The sequence below is a fragment of the Bremia lactucae genome, linkage group LG10 (genome assembly GCF_004359215.1).
Source record: "Bremia lactucae strain SF5 linkage group LG10, whole genome shotgun sequence".
NCBI classification, from domain to species: domain Eukaryota; phylum Oomycota; class Peronosporomycetes; order Peronosporales; family Peronosporaceae; genus Bremia; species Bremia lactucae.
Genome location: NC_090619.1, coordinates 6,850,788 through 6,871,589, shown reverse-complemented (window position 1 = coordinate 6,871,589; position 20,802 = coordinate 6,850,788). Strand labels below are relative to the sequence as shown.

Sequence of the window (20,802 nt, the reverse complement as noted above, 5' to 3'; positions counted from 1 at the left end):
TTCAATTGCATGTTTAGTATTAGTTTATAATTAAGTTAGAGTTAACAGATAGAAAGAAGAGATACTTAATTATATTAATACAGTTTTCATTTTACCCTCTTTAAGCTAGTTACCTTAAAGAGAAGTCTTCCTCTGCACGTACTAGTGTACGTGAAATAACGTAAGGCACCACTCGCAACTGAAGCAGTGCGAAGTGGACTTGTACTGAAGCAGTACAAGTCGTAGTGCCCCGTTACATTAGCAGTAGCGAAGGTCAGGTGTTTGAGAGGATTTGTCTCAATTCTTACAAGTGATCACAAGAAGAGCAAAGTGCTGATAATTTCGGAGCTATCCTTAATTATCCTAGACTCCAAATAGTGATCCTATGGTGGTTTAAATAAAGATTCAGGAGTGCCTGAAACAGATAAGGGTATTCATCATTCCGGTGCTTCAAGCAATTACACTAGACGTGCCACATTAGCTAAGCCACCAGGCAGGCAAAAAGTACGGAGATGTAGTTGCTGTCAGTTAAATACAGGTAATTTATGTTGATTATCTCTGAAACGCAAATCTAAGTCTCGCTGTTATAATTTTGAAAGCGTTATGATATTTACGGTGTATGTCCTGGTTGAGATGTATGATCTCGCATACGGCATTCTGTGCTCAACATAAATGCAGGCCACGAATTTTCAGTATTTGCATACAGTTTGCAGGTTCAGGTGTAGTCGATTTTTATCAGAATAACGCTAAAAAATATCACGCAACTAGACAGATTAGCACATGCAAACAATGTTATTTTTAAAAGATGTTGATCCAGCACCAAGGCCAATTGCCATTTAGTGGATAAGCCCCGACCATCGGAAAACATATTTATTATTCCTCTTATAGAAAATAATACTTATGAACGGGACACTTTGTTACACTTTAACACCCAAACATTAAAACTATAATGATTTTCTTCTTCGTCAAAGCAATATTCACGTCTTCACTGGCGCGGTCAGTAGCAGTTTTATTAATTATTGGATTGATCAATGAGAGGAAATAAAGAAATACAAAATTATCATCTTTATTAATTTTGACTTAAATAGTTCCAATAATACCAAATTTGGTATTATTGATGCAATATGACATTGGCTCGATTGATTGATTGATTTTAGTCTAAATCAACCCCGCCAATCGTTATAAGACACGATTGTGCGTTGTGCAAGGAAGCGTCATTCTTAGTTAGATATTAATATAATAAGTTTAGTAGTAGATAGAAGATCGTTACGCAGGAAACTAAATATATTAATTTAATCGTTCTTTTTCCTAATTATAATCATTTGAATTACCTTTGGTAGCTAAAGACCCTTAGCTACTTAGAAACCTTCCTCTGTACCCTTCTGTACGTGAATTTTCGAGGCACTTTACCTTCACTGTAACCAGTGTAAGGACAGCTGATACTTACCAGTACTAGTGAGAGGTGCTTCGTCGAACCTGGTAACACTTCGCAGTCCGTTCAGCGGCCCACGCACGTTCCATCCAACATGGACATGTTGGATGAAGAAGAGGGAGCTTCAAAGCCCCTCAAGAAGGTTATCACGCAACACGTGAGAGTTTTACACATTTGAGTGACTTTAATGGAGAGAGATCGAACTAATGAGTTCGCCCATAGGCGGGCCAGCCGCTGGCGCTAAGCTGTACACTCTGGGCAGAGATGAACAGCATGCGGCTATAGCCGAGTTCATTCAACACGAACTTGACGGGGCCCAGGAAAACGAACCTTGCTTCACCAGCAAGGCTCTCAACACACAGAGGTGATGAGAGAATAGGGTGCTCAACAGTTGAAACTGTTGTGACAGCAAAATATATATGCTGCTTAGGGCCGACGCTTCCGCATCGACCCAAGAGCTTAAAGATAGAAATATCTAAGTTTAAGGCAGTCGAAGGCGATTCCCTTCTGAGATGGCTCGTTGAGTTCGACGACGCATTAGAATCTCGTCGTATTAGTGGTGATGCGACGAAAGTGAAATTTGACATTTTCAAATTAGCCGGACGTTCCAAATCTTGGGCCTTGGGGCTCAAATTTCACGACCCATTAGTCTTTGGTCGCATGAGGTCTTTCAGACCCGGCACAGACAAACATTTGAGTCGCCAAGTGCGGAATTCAGGGCTCAAGCTGAGCTCCTGGATTTGAAGCAGGGCAAGTGTGACATTCACGCTTATGCCCAACATACACGATAGTTGGCCAGTTGCATCGTCATCCAATTGATGACCAAACACAGGTAACTGTGTTTGTTGAAAATTTTGCAGGCAGATCTATCAAGACCCATCTGTTCCAGCCACGGTTAGAGTCGCTTGACCGAGCGATCTATCTAGCGGAACATGGGACTTTATTATGAATCAGGCTTTCTTTTTTTCGGGTGCATATCGTCTATCGAGACGACAAAAAAAACGAAGGTCCAGAAACCGTAGATGTCTCGTATGTAGAGAGTGAGAAACCTCGCTCTTCAAGTATCAAAAACTTACAAAAATGTTATTTGTACAAAATTGGCCACTACGCTAATGAGTGTAGTGCCCCAAGACCAGTGCCTATAAGCACTGAGCGAAGAGACGGACCTCTCGCTAGGAACAGCGAAGGACGCGGACTCGACGCTGTTGCGATATCGCATCGGCGAGGCCGATCGACAAAAAACGGTCAGGTTCAGTAGGTGCGGAGCGCCCTCTTAATCCAGCAACGCCAAAAGGTTTTGCAGGCCTTTTGAACAAAGTTGCTCCTCACTCACAAACAGTGTGTGTAACTACCCCTGGTGATGAGATTAACCTCACCACCTTGAAAACGAAAGTGTCAAATAAATTGCCACCTAAGTCCCTAGTCGGTGGTGCAGTCGCTAAATGATCGTAGGCTCAAAGTTGGTAGGCGTGATACTCTTTCTAACGAGGATGACAGTGCGCCTAGAAACAGGCGCATCATTAACAATTAAGAAACGTGTAGTTGGTATTCAATACACGCTAAAGGGTAAGCAGTACGTTAATGATTTCATAGTACTAGATTTGGATGACAAATTTGACGTCATCCTTGGATTATCATGGCTTAGAAAGTACGAGCCATGTATAAATTGGCAGCATCGAGCCGTGACGATGCTTGCCTCTTTTTCATCAGATGGCCAACCTGATGAACGTCTTGGAGCGTCCACAAGCGTGTGAATGTCCTACGAGTGAGTGCGATGGTCTCACATGTGGATCGGTCGTTAGCATTTCCGCAAAAGCTCTTAGTGTGAAAGCCCAACACATTGTGGAGTTCGATCCCAACGGCTGTGCACAAGCACAGGCAGTGTCAAGTTCGACCGCTAGAATAAGTTGAGTGGTACGAAACAAGGATGCTTGCTCGAAAAGAAACATCCAAGGAAGTTTAACTGGCATACGAAAAGACACATCAGCCCTTCAAAACGATTTGTTGACTTCTCGTCAGAAGACCTTTTCCTTGGAGGAAAGAGTGGATCGTCTGGTTCAGTAGAATCAGACCCTTTTTCGATACAATAAGTCTTTGGCTCGATACAATAAGTCTTTGGCTCGGAGCCATCAGGCTTTGGCGGATGCCCAGGTGTAATACGGAATCGGAAAAGACTCGTTCTGACGGTACAGGTGGAGACGCCCAACATAAAACGTAGGATGCGTACGCATTCTACGAGGCAGCTCGATCGTGTATGCATTGCCTTGGCGATGAAATACACGAAACGGGCCGATTTACCTGGGCAGTAATTCATTACTGCCTTCATTCGCCACTAGTGCTTTAGTAAATGTACCGTATACAGTAGGACTAGGTTATTATTTTTTAATGAAAGTAAGTTTGCTCTTTCATTTTTGTCAGAGTTCCGTTTCTGTCGGACTACCGCATCAGCGATGGAATCTGTACGAAACGGACCACTGTTTCTCTAGCCAGCTGGATATCACATGCTGACTCGGTTTTATTTTTGCTTTCAGTGCGACCGGCTCGCACTGCGGAGATTTTAATTTCATCATTATTGAGAGTACTATCATTCTCATTAATAGTACTGATTTCGATGCTGAGTCTTTCAGCATCGTTGTCTACTTCAATGTTAGTTAGCATAACATTGGTATCCTTCGCATTGACTATAGGGCTAACGCGTAATGAGCAAGAGCTAAAAGGTTCTTCGCTCTAGCGATTCCCTCCCCCCTTTAATTAGGAGTTACTCTCAAACAGGGTATATATACGAGGGTGGCGTAAGCCATTCACGAAAAACGGTGTATGCTTTGTAGAAGCATGCACTGAATTGTTGTTGGCGGATTCTACCATCGGCAAGAACTCGCTCCAATTCTTAAAAGTGTGAACGTATCCGCGAAGTATCTCTTCGAGAATATGGTTTGCGGGCTCCGTCTGACTATCTGTTTACGTTGATCAGAAGTTGCCATTTTTAACTGTGTTCCAATTGATTTAAACACTGTTTGCCAAAACTCCGGCGTGAATCTTGGGTCTCGAGTTGCCCCTGGTAACCCATGGAGTCGAAGTATGGTGTCAATAAAGACACGAGAACATCCTTTCGCTGTGATCGATTCCGGGACAGCAGCAAAATGTGCAATCGTGCAAAAACGGTAAACAAGAACAAGAATACCATTATTCCTGTGGGTTTCTTCGCGAAATCCGAAGACTGAGTCCATAGATACGGACTGCCAACACTCTACTGGAACAGGCAGAGAATGTAATAGAGCATGGGATGAAGCGCTGGGCTTCACCCATTGACAAACTTCGCAAGGATGTATGTACTTGCGGGCGAACTCATACTGGCGTGGCGAGTAGAAGTCGCGCCTTATCGTGAGATAAGTCTTCTGGCGTCCACGATGACCACTTATTGGACTCATACATGATGCGTAATTGCAAATAATTATGAGTAGGGATGACGACACGTGAAGTGTCGCCAGCAATGGCTGTTAAATACATTAATCATTGCGAGTTGTCTGTCGACCTGTTGAGGATCGATACCATCTCGGCAATCCTTTCAAGAAATGTTGCGATGGACTTCTACGGTATCCATTAACCGTTTAAAGAGCCTTATCTTCTTGATAAGCTCTTCTAACGTCGTCGAGTAATGTGACGACGGAACACTTATTGTTGCAACAGTAACCTTATGCTCACTGTTGATTTGCGTAGCCGGCTCAAAATCGGGCCGACGCGAAAGGGCATCAGCGACGACATTAAGTCGTCATGGTTTATGCTTCACAGAGAAGTTATACTCCGCGAAGAAAGTCAACCATCTCGCCAATCTTTGCGACAGGTGTGGACTGTTTACGGCCGTGCGTAATGACGCATGGCCCGTGTATCCAATGAATGGTCTATCTCCCAATAGATACACCCGAAACTTAGCCAATGCAAATTTCATGGCAAGGAGTTCCTTGTCATACACTGGGCAATTGCGTTCAGCTGGTTGAGCTGACGCAATTGATAACAGACGATGCGCTCTACGCCGTCTGTGCCATATGCATTAGCGCACAGCCGATTGCAAAATCGCTGGCGTCCCAGACCACACGAAAAGGTCGGTCTTGGACAGCAATCACCAGGATTGGCGATTGCATCAAGCGTTTCTTGATATTCTAAAAAAAAGGCTGAGAATAAGCGTTCCATGAACACTTTGCATTTTTCTTGACAAAGAACAAAGATGTACCGTCATCTCGGCATAATTGCGTGAGAACTTGTGCAGGTACGCCGCTAAACCGAGGAACTTTCTAAGGCCCCCTACATCGACTGGCAAAGACAAATTGGTGATCGCCATTATCTTTTCTGGATCCGGACTGCACCGTGTCCACCGACGATGCACCCAAGAAGTGGTATTTCGCTTGCAGCGAAGATAAACTTCTTGAGATTTGCATACAACTTGTGCTTACGCATAAGAGTAAGAACCTTTTGGACGGGGATTTGATGTACTTCAACATCCGAATTTTTGCTTATGGCTCTGCTATGAACCAAGACGTCACCAAAGTAGCTCGGTGCAAAATCCCGCACCGATCTCAACAGATTGGTTACACATCTGTTAATGTAACATGGGCATTACTAAGTCCCTTGGCATGACTAGGCATTCCCATAGCATACCGCTTAGGGTGCTCTGCTGTGAACGGACTATCTTGTTCACTCATAAGAATCTGATAGAATCCATTCATCAGATCATCGACGAAAAGACAGTACTCTTTCACATCATGCACTATCCGCCATCCTCCTGTTGCTTTACGCACACGGAAGGTCGGAGAGCTATGTGGGGAAGTTGATTCCTCCACATGGTCCGCTGCTGAGCGATCGGCAAAGAACTTGTTGATCGCTATTTCGTTTTCAAGAGGCAATGGCCATCGCTTCATGACACACTATTTCGAACCTGGGATTAGGTCAATTTTGTGTCGTGTGCCTTTATCCTTAGGCAAATCCCACGATACTGATTCCGGGAAGACATCCTTATGTTCTATTAAATCTTTATATAGAGGGTTTGCCTTGAAAGACTCCCAGGATTGGGACGTAAGACGTTCAATTCGAGTCTACTCATCGAGAACACTTTCGTCCATCGATGAGCTACTGATATCCGTTCATTCTTAGGAAATACTATTGCCGACCGAATATCGGCCACGTTGCTGTCATCTGTGACAAGAACGCAGATCTGCATGACTTTGCCACTACGCTGACCACGCTAGAACCGTTTCGGTTGTAGCGTTGGCATTGAGTAATCTCCGAAGTTAGCTTCGGAGGCGTAAATAGATCAAGTGTATAAGCGCCTACACTTGATCAATTGTGCACTAAGACGTTGATTGTCTCAAGTTTCCTCTTAGAAACTTATTTTCAAAGGTACCTGGAAATCTTTCACAAACGGTTTCCGGGGACTTTTTCCCCCAGAAATAATTTGAGAAGGTTCCTTCCCAACTGCCTCTAGCTGTGGTTGCGCTACCACAGCGATGTCCTCTACGATCGACTCTCCACTCGATCTAGGGACTTTCGCACTGTCTCTTATAGACTGGCGTCTTGTTCAGTCGCAATGTGCACACAATTTTTTAACTGGTCACGAATAACATTATCGACCGTCACCGCTAACTCGCGACGACGGGATCGATGTGATCAAGATTCTCCCTTAAATATGAAAGGGTGGGTCGTCAAACGAGGTGAACTTGATTTTTCTTTCCCCCCCACATACATTGATGGATTCAGGAGGTGAGAAGCGCTTTCTTGTTGAAAGTTTGTTGAATCATCGTGAGGCAAAAGAGTTTCGAACGAGCTATCTCGTTCGTTGGCGAGGGTATCCAACCTCGCATGAAAGTTGGGAACCTCGTTCTCAACTGATGTAGGACGTTCCGAGTCTCGTCTTGCTGTACGACGAGACCCATCCTGTTACAAACAGCATATTTGTAACGGGGCACTGCCGACTTGTACTGCTTCAGTACAAGTCCACTTCGCACTGCCTCAGTGCGAGTGGTGCCTCACGTCATTTCACGTAAACTAGTACGTGCAGAGGAGTCTTCTCTTTGAAACACTTGCTTTAAATAGAGTTAATTAAAAACGGTATTAATATAATTAAGTTCTTCTTGTCTATCTACTGAATACTAACTTAAAATTAAACTAATAGAAAACATGTACTTAAAGTCTTATCTGTCTTTCTCTTTGCGCGCATCCAGCGCTGACTGGACCGCGGAGAAAGTAGATATAATGGCCTATATTTACCGATGGATAAGCTTTTAGAATATTACCACGTAAAGTAATATTCTCCAAATAGTCTCTACCTTTTAGATAGTATATTAATTAACAACCTTTAAGTGTTAATTTCATGTAACGATACACCCCGTTACAATATTAGCTATTTATAGGACCTGTCCTCTAATGTTTGCTTGAGTCACCGTCATCGCTTTAACACCTAATTAGGCGTCGTAACAAGAAAATTGCGGAAAAGGGTTTCAGGGGAAACGGTCGAGACAAATTGTTCCAGTGAAAAATTAAAGCAGCACGACGACTGTAACGGGGTGTATCGTTACATGAAATTAACACTTAAAGGTTGTTAATTAATATATTATCTAAAAGGTAGATAATATTTGGAGGATATTACTTCATATAGTAATATCCTGAATTCTTATCCATAAATAGGTATAGGCCATTATGTCTATTTATTCCGCAGACAAGTCAGTTGTAGCAGTAATTAAAGAGAGTTACAAGATAAGATAGAGATAAGAATTCATTTACATGTTTAGTATTAGGTTAAAATAGTTAAGTCAGCATTTACAAAGATAGATTAAGAGACACTTAACTATATCAATACAGTTTTCATTTTACCCTCTTAAGTTAACTTGTCTTAAGGGAAGTCTTCCTCTGCACGTACAGTGTACGTCACCTAACGAAAGGCACCACTCACAACTGAAGCAGTGTGAATTGGACTTGTACTGAAACAGTACAAGTCGTAGTGCCCCGTTACAACGACGAAGTATACTTGAAGATATTTGCCATTTCGCACCGTTAGCCTGGATGGTTGTGAAATGTAGGAGCGACATCCAACCGAATCCGACTTTTGATTACAACGCAGTTGATTGATCTTATAATTCTGCTAAATTGAGCTTCAAGAGAATTTTGCCTTCTAACAATATCATCAAATGTCGCAATAATGACGGACTTTCATGCACAGTCCGTTGATTGATTAAACACAACATGGGTGGATGGCTCTGTTTTAATTTGGCAAATCGATTTTGGTATTGCCACACCCCTTCCCCACCCGCTGTTTGTTTTCTAACTAGATAAAAAGTACAGATTAAACATGACAACATAAAGCATTTTTATATTTCGTATATCGCAAAGGTAACAATTATTCCTTCAGAGTGTCGTTAGAATCAAATCCTGTAAATATGCCAAATATAGCCCTATGAAATGCTTGCCTGAGGTCTCAAAGACCTCATACGACCCAAAAATGGGCCGTGAAGATAAATTAATAACAATAGTTTCTGTAAAAGTTGGCTAACGATGCTGAAATATTTATCATCAATGACAATTTCAGCGAGAGCAATAAATTTTGACTTAACAGTTCCAATATTTTCCCTTTTGGACTTTGGTACACCATCACCCCCCCTAAATTACATTAGAGAATCGCAATAGCCACACACCTAAACTATCTACGTGAGAGTAGTGTAATGCATCAAAAACGTGTTTTCGTTTGGCGATGTTAGATGTACTGTTTTTAACAGGGAGAAAAAGCCAAGAGCGCCCGCACTTGATTGGAGCGAAGAGATAAAGCCGCAAATCGAGCACGAGGGAGAAGTTGAGCTGGATTTAAGCGACAAGGGTCGGAGTTGTGCTCTTGCGCATACGTGTTAGTTAGTCTTGGCTGTCAAGCTAAGGATAAATTTAAGTTACTTTACTTATACCAACTTTTGCGGAAGTGCAAACTTACCTTTCAAATTGGCGAATTTTAGTGGTCTTTCTTTGTACCCACCATGGGCGCAAGCCACAATTTCCTTATGTTCCAGGTTTGTCGGCTTTCGCTCGTAATTTCTTTGTTGAAAAAGCATCCTGCTATTCAACAAAGAAATTACACAATTATTGAGAAGTTTTTTTTGCAGGCCTTTTGAGCTACTGAAGCTGGGAAGGCCTGCATAAACGTTTCTCAATGTGAATTCATTACGCTCATAAATACAGAAATAGATAATTATTAAGGTTTGGCTATATCGGTCCTCCCAAATGTAATTTGGGGGATCTATAGACATTTGAAAAGAATAACTGCTGATTTTTGGATGCCTTGGAAGGGAGGGTGTGTGGCGATACCAAAAGGGGGGGTGTCTATACCGGTTTTCGCAGGAGAAAATGTCATCCAGATCGTTTTTGCCTTAGTTAAACAATAAGCAGACCTAACAATCACTGTTTTCAGCTTCTTGATTATCTAGTCGTCATTAATGCTGTTCAAAATGCGCAAAACGAAGATGCCGCCAAAATTTCGGCTATCACTCGGTACGCAAGAATGATTAAAACGATAAAGACCTTTATAAATTAAATTATTTTAATTCGGCACCAAAGTTTAACTTGATGTAGTTGTTATCCCCATTCAAGAGAATCGACTGACAGAAGAGTTTGGAGGCATCGGTGCAACCGGTACTGGTGCATGAAACTTCTCGATGTCTTCGCAAAGCAGATTACTAAGAGCATCTTTCGATAATTGCTCATCCGGAAGATCGAACGAAAAGTCGAATGGTTTCGAAACCACAAGATCATTCTCGTCCAAGAATGTAGCTAGATACGGATGCCGTAATGCATCATCAACGGAAATGCGTTTCTCGGGGTTAAACATAAGCATCTTGCTCAAAAGATCAATTGCCTCTGCATCCACAGATTTTTTAGCAGCACTATTTGCAAAAAGATTCCGCCATTTTTCAGGTTTCGATATAGCTAATCGAGAAAGAAATCGCAGTGCCTTCGAATTTTTAACAAATTCAATATCCTCTTGTTTCGGAGTACCCAAAAACTTCATAATAAGTTTAAGCTGATGTAAATAGTCATTTCCAGGAAATAGTGGCTCACGTAAGAGCATTTCAGCAAAGATACAACCAACAGCCCAGACATCAATTGCTGTCGTATAGTGCAGACAATTCAACATGATCTCTGGTGCCCGGTACCAACGCGTGACGACATATTCGGTAAGTTCGCCAATCCGTGGTCGTTCGTTTTGACATGAAGCAATTCCCCCACGCGCAAGACCAAAATCGCATACTTTAAGATCGCAGTTGGCGTTCAGTAGAATATTGCTAGGCTTCATGTCACGATGCAAGACGCCGGCCGAGTGAATGTGATGCAACGCACAAAGCATTTGATACAAGAAGTACTTGACATGGTCGTCAGACATCCGTTGCATCGAGTAAATAACCTGGTGCAGATCCGTCTCCATGAGCTCTGTGATAATATACATATCGTGAAAGTGCTTGCGCGAAGGAGGGGGCGACAAATCAAGCAGCCGGGGAATGTTTCTATGGCAAAAATGACTCAATATCCGAACTTCGCGTAAAATACGCTTGGCGTCAACCAAGTCCTCAAAAATGTTTGTGATTTTCTTAACGGCCACGTTGACGCCACCATTTACAACGTCACTGACTGCAACAACAGCACCGTACGCCCCATTGCCTATCGCTTTAATCAGCTGATAGCGTGTGTCCAACGTAAACAATTGCCCATTGACATTAAATGTGTGGGTTTGTGGCCGCAGTATTGGAAAGATATCGTAGCTGCTGCTACTGGCTCGTAACGCAGCGCGAGGTGGATACCCATGTCCTGCTGCTACAGAAGATATCGAACTAGTTTTCGTGAACTCACCCTTTCGACCCTCACTTTCGTAAGCAGTACAATCCCCATTCAACAAGTGTGCACTTTTGTAAAATGCCACCGGGTCCTGAGAAGCTAAACCACAGGCGAAAGAATCTTTTATGGGATCGTCTTCACTTTCTTGATTGTTATTTTCCTTCTCTTCGGCTGCAAAATTGTCTGTATCTGGGTCCTGGGTGTTTGATGACTCGTTTGATCCACCTGGCGAATTATACCCAAACACTGACGACTCATCATTGCTATCAGCTGCAGCAATTCGAGATGATGTCTGGATGTCATCTATGATTCCGTTCGCTTTCTTGTTGTCTTCTACAAATTGCTGCCTCGCCGCTCGAATCTCATTAACTGACACATCCCCTTCACTATCGTTGTTGCTGCCTTCACTGCTTGCACCACTGACTGCGCTACCATTACGCTCTAGACCCCGTATTGTCAGCACACTTGCTTTCCGCCCTACATGTTCGGACATGGGTACAACTTTTGCTGGTTCCGACACGCCCTCCCACCCCGACTTTATCCCAAAAATGTTCTTTGTATCTGCCTGTGCAATCAACTTGGCAATGCAGGACTTAAGCGTCCGCATCCACATGACGTGAGTCTGTTCATTCACTGCCAATAGTCTAAGGATGTGCACGTCGCTCTCTTCTTGTCTATCATCCACACCTTCTCCTGCCACCTTCTTTCGCTGATCTGGCGACGCCAATTCCAAAACGAAGGCAAAAAATTTTTGACAGTGCGATCGCATATTCGTCACTATATCATTATGTGAAAGTGTGAAAATCGCCATTACGCGGCCAGGTCTTCTTCTCTCCAAATTAAATTGATACTGCTTCATTGTAAATCTCAATAATGTGCTGTTTTCGATCGCTTGATCCAACACAAAGTAACAGCGAGTCAGAAACGCACAATGCCGCCGATCGAAAAGGGTGAGTTCTCCCTCAAACAGCACGTGAGCAGGCTCGGATGGCGACGCACAGATTTCGTCCGCCTTATTGCGATCGCGCTGTAGACTTAGCGAGCGCAGCAGTGCACGCATCGGCGATTCCACACGCGTCTTACACTCTTCTTCTTCATTGTATAACGAACGATTGGCCAACGGAGATCGCTCTTTCCGCCGAAACAACCGCGCCAATAGAGTCTGCGAGCGCAACCTACTGCTGTCGACCTCTGAGAGTTTTGGCGATGTCAACTCGCGCTGAAAACAAGCTGATATCGACGAAGGAGTCGAAGATGGAGAATTCGAGGATACTTGCCGCATCATGGCAAGGCGAGTCGGCAAGTGAGCTGGTGGGACTCAGGATTCGACTGAAGAGGCGCTGGGTGAATGTTAGCAGGCTTTTTCGATTGAAGTTATTTAATACGCTATGATAAGGGGGTGTCCCTATACCGGTTCCCTAAATTATACCTAATCGGATGTGAAATAGATTGTTTTTAAAGTAGTGGAACTTAAGCAACTTACAGGTAAAGGAAACAATTATTTTTCCTAAATTAAATCCCCCTCTACAAAACGAATTGTTGCAAAACAAAGATGGTAATTTTCATCGCGAAAGTTCTTAGCAGCATCTCTGCAGGTTTTCTTGTGGCAAGTAAGTTACTAATTTAGAAAAAGAACGGCACTTAAAATTTCTAGCCGATTTTTCTTACAATGCCCGTAACACCGTCAAAACAGAAATAGTTGCATATAGGCTCGTCCTTCCGCGAAATGGCCTTAATGACCTCTTGACCTAATATTCCAGCCACAATGGCGCATACAGGTACAATATCTGCATCTACCACGCCCAACAAAGCCCTATGGCATTATGCAAAGATAGCATTACGTACATTGAAACCTCAGGATTAAATTATTTCAACTTACTGCAGTTCATCTGCTGAAAGATAGTTTTCACTTAGTCCATTTAGTTGAAACTGCTTCCTCGCGTAGTCAATAAATTTCGTTGCGTCGTTGTCAGCAACCTCCTTGATTCCTAATTGGGTCTTGTAGCCTCGCAATACTTTTAATAACAAATTTGATTAATTTGCGTTTCCAGTTCTTACTTGAGCTAACGTACGTTGATTCTTTACGAAAACTTGTGGTAATTGTGGTGCTCGTTTTCGGGCACTCTGTAACGAGTTCCACTGGACGTTCTCGGACTGCTTAAGCGACGGAAACGAAATTGTGATTGAATCACCAGGCTTTGCATCAGTACCTGCAACGTTACGACGGAATATATGGTCGCCAAGGTCGGCAAAGACAAGGCCTTCGAAGCCAAAGCTTCTTGCGGCGTAGAAAGCCGTTCCAACAGAGCGACAAAGAGCGTCCAGTCTCAATTCGGTAACTTGATCGGCACCAATAATACAAATGACCGAAAATTGCTTAAAATAATCGTCTGGTAGCTTATCTAGCGGCTTCGTCTCGCACACTACTTGCACCAACGGATTCAGCTCTTGCACACGAGATAGACATGCCTCGGCGCGCTATTTAGTAATTTATTGCTCTATTGTAAGTGAATGTATAGAATATCGACATACATCATACATACATTTTTGCCCACATCCTGCTCCTGCAGAAAAAATTGAGAACTTGCGGCTGCGAGCGTCGTAATTTTTGAGTCGTGCAGTGTCACGCCTATGCCTGCCAAAACGAGATTTTTTACGAGCTCTGATCCTAAGGCTGTGAGTCCGCTGACCAACACATGCGAGCGCTGTAGACGCTTTTGAGCCTCAACGCCCCATAAACGCATTTGCCGGTCGTACACGGCCGCCTCCGCGGCGCTAAATGTAGCCTCCTCTTCCATCATCGCTTTTTCAATTTCAATTCAAAATTCCGGAGCACTTTTTTTCAATGCTGCCTAAATTTCATTCATTGACGATATTGAATTCAAATATAATTGTTTTAAAGGGAAAGTTGCTCATTTAGCTCACACTTGCCTCAAATTATATACTAAATGCTTCTAATGGGGCACACATCGGTTAAAGAACCGTTGTTGTGGTACATTACTTTAAATGTAAAATACCCTTTTATCCTTTTCTAAAATAGTTAACTTCTTAAATAACATTTATTACGGGTAACAAATATGGTCGCCGCCAGATATAAATCCGGCGGCCGAAATCTATTTTAAATTAGCTAGGGTAAGGTTTTAGATAGAAGTGCAGGTCTCCTTTTGTTCTTAAAGCGTTAGTACCTTCCCAAGGTCTGTAAGAGATAGAAGCCTTTCTAAGGTATATACTCTTAGGCACTAGTTACCACTTGGTTCTACGAAACCCTGAATCCCTTGAGCTAGGATTCATTAAGCTTTAATAGCTTGTACGACTCCCTGAGTTGTTAAACCCATTAATTTTATAGAACTAAGTCTCTCTGAGTCAATAAGTCTTCCTCTAACTTAAGAAGCGAGGTAGCTCCGCTACACCTGGTAGCGCTCGTAGTCAATCTACGCCTAAGTCTTTTCAAGACTAAACCCTCACTGAAATGAAAGAGATTTCAGGATTTTCAGAGGCTTCATATCGCATGAAGGCTTCAAGCCTTGCATGCAAGACCTCTGGTCCCTGGGAGATAATGAACTCCACATGTTCAAGCCCAAATATAGTTTTGAGCTTGTCATAATCTGCGCGTTGCGCCTCAAAATATAGAAATACCTAGACACTGCCCTTACAAAAAATTCCTGGCAACATTATTCAAGGAAATCTTTTCAAAGAAGGAATTTAAAAACATAAAAATATCCTTTGCTTTACGAGACCTTTATGTGAACATTCATCCTGATGAAGCAGCTTTGACATCAACATAAACCATAGTAGCCTTTTTAAAAATAATGAACAATCTATGATTTGCTTACGCATAAATGTAGATTCCACGCTTTTTGTCGTTAGCAGGCAACAAGCACTCTTTAATCTGCGACGCAGCGATCACTTGTGATCACAAAGGAGTATAAAACGACACGCTCGGTCATACGACTGCCCGACCCAGTGGATATGCCCCCTCCTCACCCGCCCCCAATTCCAGGGGGACCGGGCGACGAGGGGGACTCACCAGATGGGGCTGCTGTCTCACAGCAGTCACTCTCACCGGATCCGGCCATGGTACGGCACGATCCAAACCTACCGGCGACGATCGATGACGCACCACCGACACCCCAGAGCCCCTCCGGGGGTGAGTGTGGGGGTACGCAAGGACAACGTTCAGCGCCCCTACGATCCACGCCGGAAGAGATGTTTGCGGCGCTGGTAGCGGAAATGAAGGACTCGCCGGACATTGGACAGGTCGAGGCATGGAGATCTACGGTGCGGACATTATTCGCGGACGTCTTCTCTAGTGTACCGGTGAAACACGAGGCTTTACCGCTGGTTAGGCAGAGGTATCCAGCTCTCACTAGTGTGGAGGTGGCCAGTCTGCTCGGACTTTTTGAACAGGTGTTCGTCAACAGCCCCGGGACTTTTACGGAGTGGAGAAAGCTTGTTACGGTCTTAACCAAGGAACTATTCACCACGAAGTGGGGATTTCGAGAGATCGTGCGCAAAATGTCAAGTCAACACAAATGGGCACAGGCGCCAGTACTCAATCAGTGGGCGCACGTGGTGCAGAACGGCGGCACTGTGCCTAATATCCGTACTTCCGGGGCTACAGGGGCAACATTCGATGATTTCATGTTCAACCCGGCAAAATTCTCAACGGAGGAGATCACACGGCTGCGAAGCTTGTGCATGGCGTCGAGTGGAGTAGCTCACAGGCATCACATCCGTGATGGCACTGATGACGAATGGTCAATCATTGTGGGACTGGTAGAAGGTACTATTGCATGTCGTCGGATGCCATCGTTCCTGAACCAAGTCCTTAAGAGCGAGGAACGTTTGCGCTTATACAGTACGATTCAAGCGCAAGTAGAATGAGAATTAATACTCCATTTGGATCGCCGCCGGGAAATAAAGGCCAGTCGTCAGACAACCAAAGCTCTCACTGAGACGATTTTGGCGTCCGCCGAACGAGCGAGGATTGATTTACAGGCTTTACACCAGATGATGGGACAGACCAAGACTATTTGTTACAATCAGGTAACGAAGTCAATTCACTTCTATTTCTTCACGAGAACTACCGCGGACCGGCACAAATCAGTCCAAGTGCCATATCAGGGGGGAGTGTATACCTTGCATAACGCACACTGTCTCGATCAAGGACCCATCTGGGCCCGTCAGACTGGTGGTCGACCGGGCACTAGTGGATGCCGACCGGAGTACACCATCCAACTACATCCTCACTCGGTTTAACGATATAGGGCGGATGGCGGCTTATTTACAGGCGAACATACCGACAGAGTTTGATATGGACGACATGGATACTCATAAGCCGGACTCGAGGACTTCGACAGTTTGGAGCGTAACCTTTAAGCTTGCTGGGTGCCCCACGTTTCTGGACGGGGTGGTCCGTATTCTCTGGTTTGGGACTACGATAATCATTAAGCATCCCAACGTCGGGTATAGACTTCAGTGCCTGCGATGTGGACATCTCGGTCACACCTTGTCGCGCTGTGGCTCAACGGAGGAGCAACTGCGAGGACCAGGAGGTATTGTAGTGAAAGAAGAGGACATCCGGGAGCTGGAAGATTTGGCTAAGACTTTTGGCAGTCTCGATGAAATACGCTCAATGGCAGCTCAAAGGGTTCAATTGCAGCAGAGAGCAAAAGCGGCGGCACAAGCAGCGGTGACGCCAATCGTATCGTCAGACGGGCCGCCGACACCACCGTCTCTTACACGGGCTGAAGTCTCAGTTCCGGATAGGGGGCAGACGGTGGAACAAGGCGAAAAGTTTGCTTATCTCCACACTGAACCTACACCACGACCTGAACAGCCGTGGATCACGAAGCCACTACGAGGTAAAAGAGACTGGTGGACCCACCCATCTGGACCCACTCGCCCTGCCGCTCCACTTATCCCTTCGTCTGGCGCGTTTCATGTGCTCAACGAGGAACATGTCGATACTCTGGCAAAATCCAAGAAAAAACGGGTCGGTACAACATTGAAGCTACGATCACAGGGCGTACGAGATCTCACAAAGATCGTTCCGATGACTCGCGATGATCTATTGAGGAAAGAAGCGGCCTTCAAGCGAGGTCCGGCACAGCGGAGCACAGCTCCTGTATTGATGACCCATAAGCGGCGTGAACGGAGTAAATTTCTTCAGCTCCAACTCCAAAAAGATGCTGGGTCACGCACTCACCTCCAAATCGGAGCCCGTTCATCGATCTCACCGTCCTCTATCTCAGAGCTGTCGTTCCAATTGGGGGTGCGTGAGGTTACGACACCAGCTACCGGAAATTGTATGGCGATGGCGGTGGCGCAGGCATCAGCGGATGCGCCACTAGACGGGCCGGATCAAATGATGGAGCGGCTGACAGAGATCCTAAAAAGGGTATAAAATACTCTGGACTTCTTCATTTGGAAGATCAGTTTGCTCACGATCATCGGGTTCAAGCGCTACACAACGTCCATCGTGGCTGGCCTACAATTACCCGCTCGGAATCGGCCAACCAAATGCGATGGTTTCTCGATGACTACGCCGCGAGTTCTTCAAAACCGGACATAGTTGTCACACCTGACACCTGGGGCGGCAGCGACACCTTAGGCATGGCCGCGAACTTTCTACAGCGCGACATTTATGTGATACAGCACATAACGGGCGACAATAGTGACTGGGTATGTCGAAAATACACACCGAGGACCATTACTCGTCAGCGGCGAGTGGTCGAGACGTCGGCGGAATATAATTTGACTGTGGCTGAGTGTATGGACGAAATCATCGCGGGAAAGATCGAACACCCAAGCACACCACCCCTTATATTACGCTATTGGGGACAGCACTACTCAGCCTTTATACACTCTAGCAGGACTGGGGGGTTGCCAGATCTTGAAGGCGATGGGGATACCAGCGATGATCAGGAAGGACTCGAGACTAAATCACGTGTTACTCACCCGTTCGCCATGTTTAATTTAAAAACGGCCAGCACACATAACGGCGGGATCACCGGATTCTACGGCGCAGTGTTGTACAATAATTGCTGCCGACAGCAGTATGGTCGCTGCCGATGTCGCGGCGTCAGGAACCGACCGGATCAATGCCATCTGGGGGCTACTAGATTCGGAGACAGTCAATCTCGAGCTGAAACACGAGATCTATCTGCTTTTGACATCGCGTGACCCTACGCGCCATGACGAGCTTCTCACCCTGCTTACTCAGACTGCTTTATCACGATCCCTGGCAGATCAACAGCGCCTAGCGACTGTGTTAAGAGAGGACGCGACAGCTGCCACGGAACAGGGGATATTAAAGGAGTACCATCTATCCCCTACGAACTTGAACTCCTGGCAGCTGCAGCTCAGGGGGCTCCGTCAATCAAACACGACCAGAACCACCTCGTCTCCGCGGGCAGACGGTTTATTACTCGCCGAGTGGAATACATCAGACTCTTTGACTATCCCTGGCGGCCTCTATCCAGCTCCGCCCGAGGGTAGCATAGTGGACGCGACGCATCCACCGATCACGACTAGCCAATGCACCGCACTCGCAGTATTTGGACTGGCGGGGGATTCAACGTTACTGCTCACGGAGACTTCTTTGGACACAAGGAATCAGTCATCCTCGGCGCGTAAACGCGGATTCTCTCATTCATCGACAGCTATTGACGACGAAGGACAGACAGATCAAAACTCGCAGGCGCAAGTGGTTCTAAAAAAAGGCCGAAATGACGAGGTTCCTCGGCTTCCCTCTAGTGAGCCAGACGACGAACGTATTGACAAGGAGGATTGGGCCTCTGCGTGGGAGTTATTGCAGTCGGAATGGTCTTCAGGGACACATGTTCCTTTCCCCGCGGCATGGAGTACCACCGTGGAATGGCAACGGATCGTACAGCTTGCGCCGGATATTCTGATGTGGCATGTCAAACGCTTTGCATTTCCAGAACAGTTACTTTTGACTCTCGATGATTCCGTGTTCGTTCAATGGACCATAGATGGTAGACGTGAATGTCTCGCGGCGGGCCTTCAGAGATACAGGGACAGGACGACGGACAAAAGTACACACGAATGGCTGGACCGGTGGATCAGCAATACGCGTCATAGCAGTACAAACAAGGTACTGGCTCCTTTGGTGGATAACGCGGACGACTGGAATCATTTGCGGTCTCAGAAGTACGCGGGCGACGATATGCTCAAATTGTGTGCTCCCCGGCGGCGCAAGGGACTGGGTCACCATATTGTGTGCTCTCTCTTATATGACTGTGAAATCTCCGCGCTTACCGAAGGAAAACCCACACCACCACACACGCCGGAAAAACTGCAGCTGCACCTTAGGTTACTGGTCTCAAATGACCGGTACAAACGCGCCTATTATTCCAAGAACAAACCAGTCGAGTGGGAGGCTATTCGTAGCTTTTTTTCATCTGAACTCCAGCATAATGAGGCAAGCAGCCTCGTTCTGTACTAAGGGCACTATGGATGTGACTATGGGCCCGCTCTATTACGGATCTCCGATATCCACGGCGGATGCGTACGGACGGCTACGACTTCTGGAGAGGTCACCACACGACAATCAGATCTGGGACCATGGCAATGGGTTAACACCCTATCAGGTCTGGACGAGCTATAGACTCGCAACCGGCCAACTAAACCTTTTCTACCTTGGACGAGAGAGCAATAATTGTTGCCAGAGGACGACTCGATGCGCGGCAAGTCCAGAGACACTGCGGCACATTTTTTGGGATTGCTATTGTGCGCAAGCCCTTTGGGACAAAGTCGTAAGCCATTGGACAGGGGAAATGGCGACACGTCAGAGAACGAGGCACTTTATGGCAGCGTGCGCCAACCGGTGGGCTACCGCGATACCTCGATACCGGAAAGCTATTTTAGTCGGCCGATTTGACGATGATGCCCCCGGAGCCGAGCTCGAATGGCAGCGGATATGGACAATCCTCACAACGGTTTGCCACACCCGATTATGGACGGACAGGAATGCAGTCGGGTTTCGCGGAGCGGATCAACACGGTCACAACGGCACAGAGCAACAATGGGAAGCGTGTATACGACAGTTACGGGCCTTTGCGAAACGAGAACATCGAGCAGCAGCTACAGCCATTCGAGGGGCGACTCTCAATGCGTGTATTGAACTGCTAATTCGACAACCTAGAGGGTCCCCGTTATTTCAGGGGATCGGTCACGATCAGCCACCGGGTACACCGGCGCTCATATCCTGGCTCAGGACATTCCAGAGGTCTTGTACTTAGAAACACTAAGTAAATAGACTCTCTGAACCCCTCTCTCTCGTTAGCAGGCAACAAATTATTCTTTGCTCATGAGAGAAAGGCCATTTAGGAAATGAGACGGAAGTGAATGACGAAGGCCAAGATTCTCGTCATAATATCAGGCAAGTACGAAATTGCTAAAAGAAAGACGAGTTAAAGAAAGATACAAAGTGCAATAAACTTCATATATCCATATATTGATGTAACGGGCTAAAGTTGCCCTAATGTTACACAGTCCCCATTAAGTAC

At 45.4% G+C, this 20,802-nt stretch overlaps 2 protein-coding genes across 2 annotated transcripts; both read right to left on the bottom strand.

Annotated features, from left to right (window-relative positions):
• Positions 1–10,025: 10,025 nt before the first annotated feature.
• Positions 10,026–12,554, bottom strand: CCR75_001385 (uncharacterized protein; the record flags this gene model as incomplete). The annotated part of the gene is made up of 1 exon (XM_067959489.1): positions 10,026–12,554. One exon carries the CDS (start codon positions 12,552–12,554, stop codon positions 10,026–10,028), a length of 2,529 nt encoding a protein of 842 aa, XP_067818835.1.
• Positions 12,555–12,753: 199 nt separating this feature from the next.
• Positions 12,754–14,176, bottom strand: CCR75_001384 (uncharacterized protein). Its single transcript, XM_067959488.1, has 4 exons — positions 13,813–14,176; positions 13,342–13,747; positions 13,149–13,284; positions 12,754–13,082 (listed from the first exon to the last, which is right to left on the bottom strand). The coding sequence occupies exons 1-4, from the start codon at positions 14,068–14,070 to the stop codon at positions 12,920–12,922; spliced, it is 963 nt and encodes a 320-aa protein (XP_067818836.1). The 5' UTR covers positions 14,071–14,176; the 3' UTR covers positions 12,754–12,919.
• Between the last annotated feature and the right edge of the window lie 6,626 nt (positions 14,177–20,802).